This window comes from Acanthaster planci, linkage group LG13 (genome assembly GCF_054643075.1).
Source record: "Acanthaster planci isolate LZ-2023a linkage group LG13, COTS_SCS, whole genome shotgun sequence".
Taxonomy (NCBI): domain Eukaryota; kingdom Metazoa; phylum Echinodermata; class Asteroidea; order Valvatida; family Acanthasteridae; genus Acanthaster; species Acanthaster planci.
The window spans coordinates 3,088,548-3,104,394 of NC_141789.1; the positions used below are offsets into that span (position 1 = coordinate 3,088,548).

A 15,847-nucleotide genomic window follows, 5' to 3' on the forward strand; every position below is an offset into this window, starting at 1 on the left:
GGGCTACTTTCAAAAACATGATACATATATGCGGTCAAATTGATGAATACCTCCAAAATGTGTTAAATGCTATCATGTCTACAAAAATTAAACTATCAATAAATTGTTAGGCCATACCAATTATAGCATACCAGTACGTGCACCACATCTACTGATTCATATACCAAGACCTAGGCATGTATTAGATTATACATATTTCACAAGTAATCTATATGTAGAAAGATAAAACAGTTCCACGTGTGAAACATAACATTCCACAACATTTACAGCCTTACAAAAATATCCTTTTACACCAGATGGTGACATTTATTAAGTATGCTATATATAAACCATTCCTATAAATTAGTCTTACAAAAATATTTCAGTCCAGATTACTCATGGCGACACTAAACATGGATATGAAGAACAACTTGCACTTTCTTTCAAAGGGAGTGAGAATTTCAAATCTCACGACCCTGCAATAGATGCTGGGCCTGTTTGTTTTGCATGGATCCGCATTGCAATCAGTGATCTGAAGTTGGTTCCCTAACACTGGATCCTGCCTTCTTGGTAGTATAAACCGACATTGGAATCACTGATCGAGATCCAGATCCATGTGAAACATACAGGCAGGCTGTGTATGTCGGCAATCTTGAATTGAAAGTGAGGTAAAACTTTTCATTTTGGAACATTAAAGTTAACACAACAGTGATGATATAACTTTTGTTTAGAATAATTCAAACTTTGTGATAAATCATATCTCAATATTTTGAGCAGTATTTAAAAAAACTGAAAGTGAGGGTTGTAACCCAAAACAGTCTGGCACCGCCCCATTAACAAATTAAATTGCATGTGATTGATTCAGGGAACAAGATAGGAAAAAATGGCTTCCCAGTGGGTATGGTCTAGTGTCAGAGTGAAAGCATACCCTTTGCTCAAGTTTGTTTTTAGAGGAATGATAAAACTTTCATTTGTAATTCCTAAACAGATGTATGTATAGTGACCAGAAGGGGATACGTCTTCAAAGTTATTCGTTTCCATCAAGTGGAAGTTGACAAGTCATTGAATGCATTCCGTGTACCCAAAATTATGGAGGAATTCCACCTCGGCCAACGAGCTTAATGGCACCTCCACCACAAGGACGCAAAGTTAGAGTCTCTGACAGCACAACTCGGCTAGGCCCGATGGCATTTCTGTAGAAACATGGACCATCTGCAAGCAAATGGAATATTCAGTGCTGCTGATGAGGAAATAAAACCCAAGGCGCTTCCTCCAAGAACAACATGCTAGTTTTCTCGCGTCTTCTTGCAAAAGGCATGTCAAGGTTGAAAATTCCTTTTTCGGCATGTTAGGGTCGAAAATTCCTTTTTCAGAAATCCAGAAAAAGCTCTGTCAGAATACAAAAATGCTCAAGGCAATCAAGCAATATTGTAACAAAAAGGTCTGTGGGTGCTGGGTCAAGACACAGTTGTAAGTAATGCGCCCAGCTGTTGGTATGTTCATTGAAGGAACGAGGACGCCCCTTCTTCTGTGGGGAGGGTAATGTAACAAAAAGGTCTGTGGATGCTGGGTCAAGACACAGTTGTAAGTAATGCGCCCAGCTGTTGGTATGTTCATTGAAGGAACGAGGACGCCCCTTCTTCTGTGGGGAGGGTAATGTAACAAAAAGGTCTGTGGGTGCTGGGTCAGGACACAGGTGTAAGTAGTGCGCCCAGCTGTTGGTACGTTCATTGTGATGGCACATTCCTTTTTAGGGGTGCTGGGCCATGTCTATTGATGTAAAGTACAAAATGTACAATGGACTGCTTTTAACAATCCACTGACTGTCTGCTAGCAGGGTATATAAGGCCCATGTGACCACCACTGGACGAGGCATTTTTACAGAACACTGTGGCTGGGGACACATCTGTCCCTAAATTTCCATCATGGAAAAACAAACTTGCAAGAAGAATACAAGAGGTCATGCTTTCCTTCAAGCAAGCCACAAATGTGTTTTTTCTTACAAACTTACAGAAAGAGGCAGAGCTGCGCCACTTCGATGCCACACATGACAAGGAAGCTAACGCCCCCGCTCATAATGTGTAGTGTGGCTGGGTAGAGATTGTCAAAGACTGCTGAAGCAAAGAGGTGAGCCACGGTGCCCATGATGTCTAACAGGGCGAATGCACTACCTGTAAGACATGGAGGTTATGATCACGGTGATTTCATAGATTGGCAGTAAAACCAACACCTGAATTCACAGTATTTGACAGATTTAATAAAGGTCTAAAGATATTGACTGTTAGTTTAACCTCCTGAGATAGCTAAAGTTGAGCATATTATTTTGAATAAAACTACCTTGCTCGTCGGGTGAAACCAGCATAGACATCATTCCGCGGTAAATTGTAATGACCAACTCAAAAAAGTACAATGGCACTGTCGCTGAAAAACAAAACAAAACAAAACACAAGGATAATTGGCGACAATCAGAATCCACAGGTAGCTTTGACTGGCTTGCCAACCCAAACCGTGGCACTTTCTTGATTGTCTTTCTATCACCCTTACCCAACCAGACGGCTGGAGTTGATCTAGCAAATGCCATCGTGACAAACCCGATGCCAAGCATCACGATAGCCATGCCGGCGACAGTTCGGACATCGATGCCTACCAGTCTGGTGACCGGGATGACAGTGAGCAGCAACACGATGTTGCTGAGGGCAACAACAGCGTAACAGCTCCCTGCAGGGAGGAGGAAAGATGACGTTGAAAAAAAAAGATGATTCACATGTGTCAGCTGACAGATATGGTCTAATCCAATGAGATGTCATTTCAGTAGTGGCACATGACATCCCTGCATAAGTTGTTAGATCTTGTGGTAAAGCGTACGCATTTGTAACTCACAGAAGCCTACGTGTATTCGTCAAAGAGGCATTTCAAGTGTACAAGTTTACAAAAAGATTTACATGTAACACCCGGTTTTGTACTTGGACTTGAGTAGCCTGGCAACTAAAAATATTCTCCAAAATTGTACAATTATAAAATTTCAAATTTTGTGTGTAAAAAACAGTCAAAGAGTTACCATGGCAACTGCACAGATTCAGACTTTGGCAGACTTGGGAGAAGAGGTTACAAAAGAAAATACAGTTTTTTGGGGGGGTTCACCCATCAACATTGACCAATAAAGAAGCACCTCACAAAGGAGCAGCTGTATATGTCAGAAAATTGGAAACTGGGAAGACACGCTACCTGTCATTAAGGGGGTCCACTCTATGGGCGCCTTCGTTGTGTAAAGTACGAAAACATTAATGAAACCTGTGAACAAAAGTAGCACTTGACATTATGTGACCCAAAAAGTCACAAGACGTTAAAATTTGTCTAAACCACAACATACTGTACAGTAGTGCACCAGTATTTAACATGCAAAGAAGGTCTGAGACAAAACGACAAACTTCAACCACCACTCAGCCTAAAATTCTCTGAAATTTCCACGTGGCCAAACTCTACGCGTGCTCAATTTCCAATTAGGGCATCTAGTCAATTTCTAAAATGAAATTTCCATAAAAGTTTTGCATTTGACATTGAGTTGAAGACAAGCAGTTGGATAGAATTACACGTACATGCAGTTGATCAGGTGTAATATGCTCACCAAAATAGTTGGAGTTGAGAAGAAAAAAGCAGCTCAACAGGAGTATGAGAACTGCTCTTCTGTAACCCGGCCGCTTCCGTGCCAATGCCACAAAGGACCCAAACAAGGTTTCACGCTGGAAGAGTTTGCCACATAGTCCTTTGCTGGCATGCCCTCCTTCTTCTGGCAAATTCCTTGTATTTCCCTCATAAAAATTTCTTTCTTGCGTGTTTAACAATGGATCTGCCTCACTGTCAGAGTGACTACTGCTTTCAGACGTTTCAATTTTTGATGGACTTGTGTTGCGTGTTTCTTTTAAGTGGAAAACAGTGTATAACATCGCGAGAAGGAAGAGTAAAATAAAAAGACCGAACAGCAGTTGGAAGGAGTGACTGTTGGTAAGCAGGCCTGCTATAGCCACGCCTGTAACTGATGAGAAAGCAACCGCACCTTCTAGAATTGCTATACGCATCACCCGGTTCTCGATGGTGGAGATGTCAGCAACATAGCTGAACATCATACTCAGTAGTATGCCGTTACTGCCGGTCAACCCAAAGCACGCCCAGCCGATAAGAACGAGTGGCATAGGCAGATGGATCCAGAGAGCCGATACCAACAACATGGTTCCGAGGACGGTGCTACCGATGCAGGCCAGGATCAGCGGAGGTCTGCGCCCAATGCGGTCGGACCATGCGCCCAAAATGAGCATGGTGAATAGGGTGGGTGTGTAACAGATGATATCAATGTACAGAAGCCAGCGGGACGTCTCGGCCTGGATCCTGTCCTCGGCATGTGGGTGTGCACTCAGGTTGCTGCAGAGACTTGTCTCGTTGTAGGCGATCATGCAAAGTTTGAAGTAGACAAATTGCTGGTTGCCTTGGGTCAGAAAAAACACTGCGGTCATGGTCATCACGGCTAGTGGCTCAACCGTTACCGCAACCAGCATACGATGCACAAACTGCATACAACCCATGGTTTAACACTTACACTATTTTTGCAGAGTCAAATGAGGGTTGATTGAAGTGACTTCACTACACCCAGCACATCAACTGAAGACGTTTGATGGTGACTTGCATTTCTTACAGGAACAGCTGAACAATGGTCACAACTTTAGTGTGCTCACGATCTGGGTGCACGACAAGTGCAGACAACTTGTGCTTCTGCTGGTGTTTCATAAAATGTTCAATATGAGGAACAAGTCAAGGAAAGGTTATTGCAAAACTTTGAGATTTGTCAAAATTAAGGAAAGAGCTCCATATCCGACCACCACAATTCTGGAGCTTTGTAAACACCAACAGGTATTGAAAATATGACCTCAAAATGTTCCCTCAAACAATTTCAGTTTTTCCTAAGCTGAATGAACTATATTTGATAGAAATACAGGTACCAGTTCAGGTGAAATTTTTCAAGGGAGTTTGGGGTGGCTTGCTATAAAAATGTTTCGAAAATGATATTTAACTGACCTTCAAGAAGTCCATTTTGGTGTAACATCTCCCCCATCTTGGATGTTTAACAAGTCAGCTACAACTGAGTTTAAGCTAAATTGCTAAACCTGAAGTTGAAGATAACATCACTTTCTATAAGCTCAGCTCTTTCCCCTTAAATACATGTAGTTGTGGTGACTGTTCCAAATCTACCCTATTTTGATGGCGTGACACTACTGTGTTTTTTTTTGGGGGGGGGGGAATTTGGGAGAACAGGTGAAATTGGAAATTTAAGAAAAGGATGTGTCTATTTGAAGCAAACCGGTTCAACAGTCTTATTTATGCTCACAGCTTGTACCGTTTGAAGAGCTAGTTGTTTCATTTGAAAAAAAATAGCCCTATGCCACTGGACCTTTCTCGCTGTTGTCGATTTCACCAGGGTACACTGAATCATTATGAAAATAATTTGTATCTATGCAAGTGCAGGCCCCTATCTCTTGTTTTTAGGACCAGAATGATCGACATTGTATTTTGGGGCCCTCATGAACGTGTAAATTTCTCTTTGGCAAAAAAGGACCCTAACTGTACTTTTATATGAACATCCTTGTGTTAACATCCGTTAATCATATTTATGCAAGAGTACATGCATGTGCATGACGTAAGCTGTTATGCCCCAACTACAGTGCTATACCGGTAGATGGCTGGCCCAACTACAGCACAGTGTGTGCATACATGTACATGTATATATGTGCTAAAGCATAAACCAAGACATTTTGTTTCCGACTCATGCTTGCAGGAATGAGTTTTTATGACGAATTTCCATATTTTAGACGAATTACGTTTGGTGCGAGCTGCATAAACTCGCAGAAGGTTGAGAAATTTTCTAAAGAGATTGCCCAACAATAGTTGGGATAGCCCAACTGCAGCACTATACATGTACGGATGTAGTTAGTTTGGGCGTAACAACACCATGGAGGATTCCTTCCATGGCCTAGCCGGTAAGTACACTCCCCAATTGGCAAATAAAGAAACTAATAGAATTATTAAGAAAACACCTTAGTAGGACTTGCATGCCCCCTCAACGTCCAGCTTCCCCACTCCCCACCCCCTATTTTACTCCTTTCATGTTGGCCCACAACAAAGTTCAAACTGGAGTGGCCCCCCCCACCGGCGGCCTCCGCCGCGCCGGGCCCGGTGCCCTTCTAACGTCTTTTGTCATAGCATACGGCAAGGAAACAGAATACGTATTCTTTTCGAAGACTTGTCCATGCCCCCAAATACAAAATCAGAATCACTGATTACCAGATAAAGTCGAATAAAGCGAAGACTGATATGAAGATAAGGATACCGTACGACCACCGACGAAAGCCAACTGGGTTGCTGATGTCTCCTGACTACCACGAAATCCACAGCATTACACTTTGGGAAGTCTGTTCAGACCACTCTGGGGACAAGACCAGGAAGTGGCAGATATTTTCTAGTTCAACATGGCGAGTTGCAGCAACTTGACCGTCAACGTTAGCGGCTGTGTTTGGAGTTCACTGTTCCTCGACCATGCCAGCAGCATGGGTGACCAGGTTTGTAAACCTACGAGATTATATTATGTGCAACATAGTCTAGACATTACATCATTATTCCTATGGAGAGGTGAAAAGCATGTACTTTGCGACAAGCATAGTGAACATCGTTCATCATCTCGTGACTCCAGGCATAGGCCTACCTGGTTTCATTTTGTCCATGGAAACTGGGCCTTAGGCCCGAGAGTCCATATCTTGGACACCAGACCGTGCCAAATTTGAATACTGATTTCCACTCTTACTCGACCCGCCAAGCCTCACAATTCCGTTTACTGTATACAAGAACCCGGCTTGCCCAACAAAGTATTAAATATGAAGGCCGAAACTTTGGAACTCATTAGATGAATCTCTTCGACTTGAGACCTAAATACTCTGTCTAGTTTCAAAATTATAAGAAATTACTCCGTAACTCATACTCTCTTAATTGATTTTGTCCTTCTTGAAACCAGTTCTGATTTATGATTTTTGAATATTCCACCTGATATCACCTTTTGGTTTGTTTAGTGTTTTGTATCGACTTTGCACAGTCATTTGTTTGCTTGCTGTGTTGTTTGTTTGTTTTGTTACATTTACAGTTTTATTCATAATTCGTTATTATCAAGGGGACCTGCGCTTGACAAGCTCTGATTTTTGTTGGTCTCCTCTATCTCATTGCTTCAGTGCCTGTCATTGTTTACTAGATTTCTTGATTTTTTCAACCACTGCCATGGCAGATTTCATTTTCTTTGGCAATTGCTGTGTAAGTATATTGCAATAATCCAGCAAAAATCCTTTTCACATAAATGTTCCCAGATAGCAAATGCGGGGTTCATTTCCTGGATCCTTTAAGCTAGGACAAAGCGACAAACAGTTGTTATGGGCAAAGTGGTAAATGGGCAAAGTGGCTGACAGTAACTGGCTGATGATGGAATTACTAACAAATTGTGTTGTGAGGTCGACTGATCCAACAACTGAGCAGCTTGGCTGATCGTGCCCTGTATGCATGCATCAGTTGTTTGGAATCAATTCTGCTTGCCTAGAAAAAAAATCATTCAAAAATAGAGTTCACAAATACCAGTGCATGATGTGAAAAAAAGTGAAATTACTCCACCTTTCTTCCTATAGATGTAAATGTAAATTGTTGTCTGTAAACACCGATATATTGTTAACGACAGACTCGACAGTGCTTGTTGAATATGTGGGGCTGTGCCGAATATCCAAATATTCGATCGATTATCGGATGTTATTTTTCAAATTTGAATATTCGAATGCAAAATTCATGAAAAGGAAGGGAGAATTTTCTTTTGTTTTAAATTTTAAAAATTGCACTCTGGAGGCTTGTTTTAAGCAGATTCAAATGAAAAGCAAGAGAAATCTTTGAAAAATTCGAAAATTAATAATTCATTAAAAATTTTTAAAGGAATAGAAATTTCCAACAATATTAAGAAGTACTGTTCGTCTCTTAAATCTTGCTAAATTGTGGCTAGAGATTCTCCTCGACCTGAGAAGCTATGGTAGTGATTGTAATGTGCAATTGTGTGCATTATTGCAACTTATTTTGTATATGGTTTGTTCATCAACAATCTGCCGGTCGGTACGACCATGGAGGAAGAAAACAACGACCAAAACTTAAATTTGGAGAGCTACAGCATGTCAGTAAATGGTAACTGCACAAAGTATACTGCTTCATTCATAATCTGATTTTTGTTTCATGGGTCTCTATCTTTTTCCTTTGTAGGAAGGTTTCCTGTTTGGGGAGATCAGGAGGCAGACAAACGAAGACATCAGCGACTCACAAATTACACGAAAGACAGAACAAATATCAGTCAGTAAGTTAGTTTGTTCCTGTTTAAACTTGTGGTGTTTGTGGTCATGAGAGTTTTTAAATTAAAGTACATTCAATCTCTTCATATTGTTGTATGCAACAATGTATTTTTTTAAAGACTTTCCCCAGATTTTATCCCCGTACAAAGTTAGTTTCACTCATCTTTTCCTTCTCTTTTCATCAACAGACATTTTCTCACACTACGCATGTGATGAGCCATTCAGGTAACAGTAATTTCAGACACATGGTCAAGTATTCGGAGATTTCTTTTTGAAATTAAATATTCCGAGGAGAAAAATCAGTGAAATAAAAGTAAAACATTCAATTATTTGGCCACAAACTTGCATTTTTAAAGTATATTTCAAAGAAAACTTAATGGCAACTGAGGTATGTGCCCGACAGTAAGGTCACGTCATTTCTGGTGTGTATTTCGTTTGACTTTTTGTGGTGTGTAATCTGGCATTCTCACTGTGACTACTGGGAATAAATCATCAATTAGAACTGAATATCAATTGAACTTCTAGCCTCTTCTCTGAATTTTGGGGTTGCCGTATTCTGAAATTCAATGCGGTGGACTGTCCAGAAACATACATACTTTTGTTTCTGCTTTTGTGGGAATTCGATGCATGTGATTATATAAATCTAACGGAAGGTCAAATTTTTGAGTATTAAGTTTTTGAAATTGACATATTTGCCAATCACCAATATGCTTTGCTGTATCTTTGAAAGTGGGAATCTACAGTTGCCATAAGTTCAGTAAAACATTCTTGCCCTGTGGAACCAGTGAAAATGGTTTCCATGTCTGTGACTGTGTCCTTTTTTTGAATTGTAGTTTCTATGATCGTAAGGGCCACACCGACCAAGTCAAACTGCTGTCAATGTTGAAAGACAATTACAAGGTAGAAAATTCAATTTTTAATTGGTTGCTTTCTGTGTTGACCAGTTTAATTCTGTTCTCAACTGTGCATGGGAGATGAAAGACATTGGACTTTGTTCACGAGATGGCCATTTTTTGGTCGTATTCCCCAAATCCGCTCTATTTATTGAACACTCTGAAATTGGAAGGAGCCTGGCTATTTTGCTGTAATTATAGGAACAGTCCCACTTTGAAAATATTTTTCTTAACCCTAACTGCCCAAAACCTGCCATACTCCAACAGCAGGTTTTGTGAGGTTTTGGCAGGTTTGGTACCGTACCTGAGGAACTTGTTGTTGAATTTTGTGAGACTTGGGATGAAAGGCCCAGGGAGATGGTGTTGGATTCTGTGTGAGTTGGGACACAAACAGGTCACTGTGTGCAGTGTCTGGCTTGCTGTACCAGTTGTTGGACTTTGCTTGATTTTGTCAGGTTTGGTACTGTTCAGTGCAAGTCATCCTATACTGCATAGACCCATCCATACCATATCACTAAAACTCCAATGGGCTCATTCTGTTGGAGTTTATCAGGTTTGGTACACTAACCTGCATGTACAAGTACATAGACAAGTACATGAACCTGTTGGATTTTGTGAGGTTCAGTATGCTTTCTAGTGCAGGAGCCTAGGGGGTTAGGGTTAAAGAGATGATAAAGATGATACGACTTTTATCCATACTTTGGATGCTATACTTTGCCCCATTGGACCATCTTCTTTCCTTTGCATTTTTAGAAAACTTTTGCTGGGATTTCCTGACTTTCAAAACAAGATGAATGAATGAGGCCAATGCATTGATGTCAAAATTTGACTTGGATTCCAGTTTACACCCTGACAGGGTAGAGAATAATGCTAGCTGTATTTTTCCCTCTTGTATTTCCCCATTCCCCCCCCCCCCCGACACACATACACTTTCCTTCTGCAGCACACAATTGGCTGGTATCGCTTCCGACGTAACACTCTTCTGGAGCCGTCCATGCGGGAGAGCACCTTGCACCGAGAACTCTTAAAGCTCTTCCACGTAGACACCCCTGACCTCTTCCTCCTCGGTCTCTTCACCTCAGGAATGGCTTGGAATCAGGCCACACACTTCTTCAACCACCAACTACTTACGCTTGGGGACAGGTACGATGCTATTGTCGTTTAATTGTTGTCATAGGCAAACCTTGTCTGCTTGTAGTTTTGATTTTTCAAGAGAATGTTTTTATATTAAACTTTTCTTTCCTACGGAGCACCTTTGCGAGGGACAGGGTTGGGCTGGTTATTAGCATATTTAGATAACTAGTTGCCTGGGTTTCCCCTGCCTATTCAACTATGAGGCGGCCCATCTCACTGATTTGAGTGACCACTTCAGGGTTTTCTGTTGAATTTGACCATTGCACACTTAGAATAGACACAGATGGAAGGAAAAACAATAATAATTTAGATATTTTGAAATAGATCAGCTCCAAATTGTTCAGAATGGTAAAGAGGGGAACAGAATACGACAAAAAAGAAATCAAACCAACTCAAAGAGACTGATGCTAAAAGCTTCAGTTTCTTTGCATTAAAAACAGGCAAATGTAATAGATTCCTTTTTAGACATCTGACATCTCTCCTGACTTATCCAGGGGTCTCACACCGTTAGGGGTGAATATCATCAACCTTGGTGATACCAGCCATTCAGAGTACAGGGAGACTGTGAGTGCAGGGACAGTGGCCACCGTCACAGGCACCTACTCGGGTATACTCAACAATTTCAGGTATGCTGTGGGAAGATTTGCCTGACGCCCCGGTTGACCTCTTGCCAGTGGTATCATTTTTAGACGAAACTTTCATCTGTTGACAAAGGGCAACATGTAGCGGCCAACTTAAATATGTAGCCAAATGCAACAAATACTGTTTGCGATCAAGCACACCTTAACCCTAACTCCCTAGTGTCTTTTACTGGGCATTGGACCAAATCCATCAAAGCCAAACACTCCCTGTGCATTCCACATTTGTTACTAAAACTTCACCACTGGTATGATAGTCATTGATGATGAACATGGCTTACATGGTGCCTAAACAACATGTAGTGAATGCCTCGGCAGTGTATCAGGCCTACTAGAGCAAGTCCATCATAATCCATCAACATTTGATCACCTCAGGCCTTCTGGACCGAGTCCATCAAAATCCACCAAAAAGCGGAAGTGGATTTTGATGGATGTCGGATGGTTAGGGTTTTAATGCCATTGTCCCCTATTGCATCTTGCAGGGACCGCACGGCCGACAGTCTCAATGGTGTGCGCGTCATCCGAGAAATCAGCGACACGGTCTACTCCAAAATGCAGGTTTGCCGAGATTTTTTTTTTCATCTGGTTCTCCCGGGATTTTTTGGTTTGATTTGGCAGAAATTTTTTTTAAAAGACTTGTGTGACATGGTTCCAGTGGCAGTGGATGCCGGACAACCAGCTTGCTTGTAATGTGCAGGAATACAGAACAATCGGAGAGGAAAAGGGTAATCGATTTGGGCAGTCAAAATCTGCTCAGATTCAGACTCAGCTGATTCCCTCATGTTTTACCTTTCATACGTATTTACACCATTAAAAATTTAAAAGCACGTTACAAAATTGTACGTGATGTAGTTGAGTCATCCTTTAAGTTTTGGTCCAAAAGTGTGAAGTTGTTGTGTCCCTGTTATCCCTGACCTGTGAAATTTGTTGAAATTGACTTCAAACTTCTATTTGTTTGGCATGTAATTTGGAGTGCCTCAATCGCTCTTGGAAATGAAAGAATGTTATCTAATCAGATGTGACAGGGACAAAAAATTGGACCTCAAATTGACAGAATGACCTAGTTGCTTTAAGAGGAATATGTTCGTATTGTCATACAAGTGAAATAGGTGAAGAGCATTCTCTATTAGGAACAAATGCAAAACAGGAGTTCCTTACAAAATCAGACTTGTCTTCCTGTTTCCAGACTCTAAAAAACAAGCTTGGTGCAAGTGAAAAAATGCTGCAAGCAGAAATAGAACAGGTCAGGGAACTGCAGAGGGAGAAGAAAGACCGCGAACGGAGGGAGGATCAGCAGAGGATGGAACAGCAGGCCAGATTGGCTGCCGCAAGATCAGGTAGGATTAATGTTTTTTTCTAACAACTAAAGCAAACTTCGATTTATGCTGCAGTTTAATATTTCGGTTGTAATTTGAGAATGGAATACTTGCCTATGAGATTTTGATATTGACTTCAAAGTTAAGAAGAGTTGGACAGTGTCACACTTTTCAAGTGTAGCATGTATTAATGAGCAGTTCGATAGATTGAGAGAAAAGGTTTGGTGAATGGATGGCTTCATAAGTAACAATTCGTGGTAGTGTTGTGTGTCATGGTCTCAGTCTGCCAAGCTGGTTGGTTGCCCTAGGAGTTGTGACATCACCAGGAAACCTTGTATAACAGCACCTGTTGCAATTTTTTCTTTGACATAGAAACTGATTCTCCAGTGCTCCCCAGAGCTGTGGTGCACCACCCAAAACCCCCCACCCAGCAGAAAGAGCCCCTCAAGCCGACCCTGGCGGCAAACCCACACAGATCCAGCCTTGACCCTGCTGGTCCGCCCAGCCAGCTGGCATCCCAACCCCCAGGCGCTACCCCAGCTGTTGCCACACCTGGCCTCGCTAAGGACTCCGCCACGCCCTCGTTGGCTGTGGTGTCCCCGGATGGCTCCAGCAAGGACCCCTTCGCGGGACTCTTCAAGGACATGAAGCGGTCCATCCAGAAGACTTCCAGCCTTGGGGAGGAGTTTGGGAGGGCGGGAGATGGGGACAGCCCGCGGTCGACCCGGGCCCACTCCTGGGACAAAACCAAGGAGGCGGAGTTGCTGGGCTCGTCAACAACGAGCAGGGCACGGAACTTAATGGACTTGGGTGGTAGGTCCCCTTCCCACTTGCAGGGAAGCCCCGCCTCCAGAGAGGGTTCCAGCCCCCAGAGATGGAACACAGACGACAGCGATGATGCCACACAGTTGCCGGGATACCCATCATCGGCATCACCAACATTTTGAGAGGTCAACTCGTCACCTCATTGAATGCCTTGTTTTTGTGCCATTGTTCACCAAACAACCTGACTTGTTCTTTTGGAAAAGAATTACGGAAGGTGCAGAATGCTGACAGTAAGACCAGTAAGTTACCATCGTGGAACCATTTGCACTTTTTTGCCTCAAGTTGAGTATTTTGAAACCCGCTTTGCGTATGTATCAACATGAAGGTGTTGAGGGAAACTTGTATTGTTTCTAGATAGAAACTAATTTCAGGTTTCATGTCAGAAGTGGGAAAATAGCCACATTTGGTCATGAGCACGAATACGAAACCAAATTTTCCTGATGATTTGCTCCAGTAACACCCCTCCATACTGATTCTCATTTAGAAAAGGTTTTTTTTTAGCGGCCTTGCAGTGGCAAAGATTCCTAACCAAGGGAAAACACTTCCAGTGTGACTGGCCCCCTTGTGTGTCAAAATTACATCATGCCTTCTGCTTTATGTTAACCACTTGCTGCTGGGGAGCCCAGTTTTGGGTACGTTTTCTGTATGTGCAAAGCTGGGCTGCCTGAAATCGGATAAAAGACCGAACTCGGAACAAAAGACCTAGTTGCTGGGAATTGCTAACATTTTTTCAGTTTTCAGTAGCGGAGGAAATCCATCATTGTTTGAAAGATTATACCACTGTTTGTGGCATTCAGCGTGAGTGGATTACTGGTACCACCGGGGACAAAAGCACTCCAGCGATGCGCCACACAGCACCGCTGCATGCTAATCTGGCCCCTATTGAAAAGATGCCAGCAGCGCACTGTGCCACTGTGTAACACCGTACAATCTGGGCTCTTTTTACAAGGTGGCAGGGCTGGCTGAAATACTTGGGTGTCAATAGATGTTGTCTGTCAGATTAGAGTAGCCACCAGACAGTCATTCATGTGGGTGTAAATGTCCAGTAAATGAACTTGTGATTTTTTAAAAGAATTTTGAAAATGGAAAATCTTGAAAATCCCCCGGTTTTACGTCATGCAACTTCAAATTAAACCCTGCAGCAAGTGGTTGAACATGTCATAGTCAGATGGCACAGAATACAGATCCTTCCATTGCAAAATGGCAAAAACTTCACACAAAGGGTACATGTACCCTCGATACTCTGAATCGAAGGGATTCCCAATTTCATATTAACAGATGGGAACAACTTAAAATCTCTGAACTGTGTCATCGGCCTTTAGATGGGTCATTTGTAAATTGTATACATGTACATAGCGCAGTGGATGTACTAATTATTTTTTTTTATTTTAAATATTTCAAATTACATGATGTGCCAAAGATTTTTAACTGGTTGTTTGAGGGCACACTTTCCAAAATGGGGAAAGACATGGCCGCCCCATGAAATTGTATGCAGTTAAATGACCATTAGATGTAGTTTACAATGCAGCTTCATTTCTAAACACTTTTGTTTTCAAGTTTTATACTATCGGTCCTGAGAAACTAATCCTCCATCTGTCTTGTTTCTTTCAAGATTTAGCACCCCCCTCAGTGTTAGCTCTTTATTTATATTGACGCACCATCTGTGAAGTTGAAGGGGCACAGCCTTTGTCTTGACCAACCATTCAAGTGTGGAGGGGGTTGTGTCGCCATGATTGAGTACAGTGCGGAACTGTATTTACATGTATATGGAACTCAGCAAGTGGCCTCACAGTGTAGCCCTCAACACACCTTTTTTTGGCCTGTTTGTTTCAAACAAATCTGGATTGCGATCAGTGATCTGATGTTGCTTCACCAATACAAAACCCACCTTCCACGAACTAGCCTTGGGTTCGCTGATCCAGATTTGTGCCAAACAAACAGGCCCATTGATTTCAGGGGCCAAAGGTCAAGATCTGCATAACAATACCTACGTGAATTATTGGTCCCACAGATGAACCAGATTTCATAGAGATGCTGCCAAGTGTGTCCAATTTAAATGGTATTGAAACAAATTATTTGAATGTCAACATATACATAAATGGAATGTACAAATGTTAATCAGATATCAAACCTGTCCACAGGCTCAAGACCTTTTGCACCGGGAAAAAAAAAGGAAAAAAAATTTGCCAAGGGGTACCCCTTTGGATTTGATTTCTGAACTTGTTTTATTGAGTGTTTCAAATTAGTGCGCAAGTGTGCTAGAAACTTGAAATCTTTTATCAAGTATATATTATGGATGTAAACGTTTCAGTCTGCTATTGTTTCAAGCCCAAAATTAAAATTATATACTCTACAATTTTCCCCAAACATTAAAAAGAACTACATGACGCAAGAAATACAGCTATTGCAATCAATGTGCTAGTCCTTCTGTACAGGGACCATGTTTTATTTCTCTTTTTTTAATTTCCCTTTTATTTAAACGGCTCAGTACACCATGCCACCATATTGCCACTAGCAGAGGGACACTAAAGACTTCAAATAGAGAGTTTTTTTAAAAATTCCACACTGCCACGCACGCACACGTTTCTACCAATTGGCCTACAATTAAAGAGAAATATTGACAAGCTTTGGCAGGTGTTCCTATCCGATAATAC

General features: G+C 41.8%; 2 protein-coding genes across 2 annotated transcripts; one reads left to right on the forward strand and one right to left on the reverse strand.

Annotated features, from left to right (window-relative positions):
- Positions 1 to 39: 39 nt before the first annotated feature.
- Positions 40 to 4,556, reverse strand: LOC110977051 (proton-coupled folate transporter-like). Its single transcript, XM_022230831.2, has 6 exons — positions 3,605 to 4,556; positions 3,205 to 3,270; positions 2,524 to 2,697; positions 2,317 to 2,400; positions 1,991 to 2,150; positions 40 to 1,191 (listed from the first exon to the last, which is right to left on the reverse strand). The coding sequence occupies exons 1-6, from the start codon at positions 4,554 to 4,556 to the stop codon at positions 1,155 to 1,157; spliced, it is 1,473 nt and encodes a 490-aa protein (XP_022086523.2). The 3' UTR covers positions 40 to 1,154.
- A 1,829-nt stretch (positions 4,557 to 6,385) lies between these two features.
- LOC110977052 (BRISC complex subunit Abraxas 2-like) lies at positions 6,386 to 15,593 on the forward strand. Its single transcript, XM_022230834.2, has 9 exons — positions 6,386 to 6,584; positions 8,302 to 8,392; positions 8,576 to 8,612; positions 9,221 to 9,287; positions 10,224 to 10,423; positions 10,909 to 11,040; positions 11,535 to 11,610; positions 12,239 to 12,389; positions 12,741 to 15,593. Exons 1-9 carry the CDS (start codon positions 6,495 to 6,497, stop codon positions 13,313 to 13,315), a joined length of 1,419 nt encoding a protein of 472 aa, XP_022086526.2. The 5' UTR covers positions 6,386 to 6,494; the 3' UTR covers positions 13,316 to 15,593.
- The last annotated feature ends 254 nt before the right edge of the window (positions 15,594 to 15,847 follow it).

What these genes read in the sequence shown, in the direction of transcription:
- LOC110977051 (XM_022230831.2), bottom strand. Translation starts at nt 4,556, where the DNA reads ATGGGTTGTATGCAGTTTGTGCATCGTATGCTGGTTGCGGTAACGGTT. An exon ending in TCTCAACTCCAACTATTTTG is followed by an intron (nt 3,271 to 3,604) that starts GTGAGCATATTA and finishes TTTTGTTCACAG; the next exon opens with GTTTCATTAATGTTTTCGTA. An exon ending in AACTCCAGCCGTCTGGTTGG is followed by an intron (nt 2,401 to 2,523) that starts GTAAGGGTGATA and finishes TTTGTTTTTCAG; the next exon opens with CGACAGTGCCATTGTACTTT.
- LOC110977052 (XM_022230834.2), top strand. Translation starts at nt 6,495, where the DNA reads ATGGCGAGTTGCAGCAACTTGACCGTCAACGTTAGCGGCTGTGTTTGG. An exon ending in GCATGTGATGAGCCATTCAG is followed by an intron (nt 8,613 to 9,220) that starts GTAACAGTAATT and finishes TTTGAATTGTAG; the next exon opens with TTTCTATGATCGTAAGGGCC. An exon ending in CGGTCTACTCCAAAATGCAG is followed by an intron (nt 11,611 to 12,238) that starts GTTTGCCGAGAT and finishes TCCTGTTTCCAG; the next exon opens with ACTCTAAAAAACAAGCTTGG.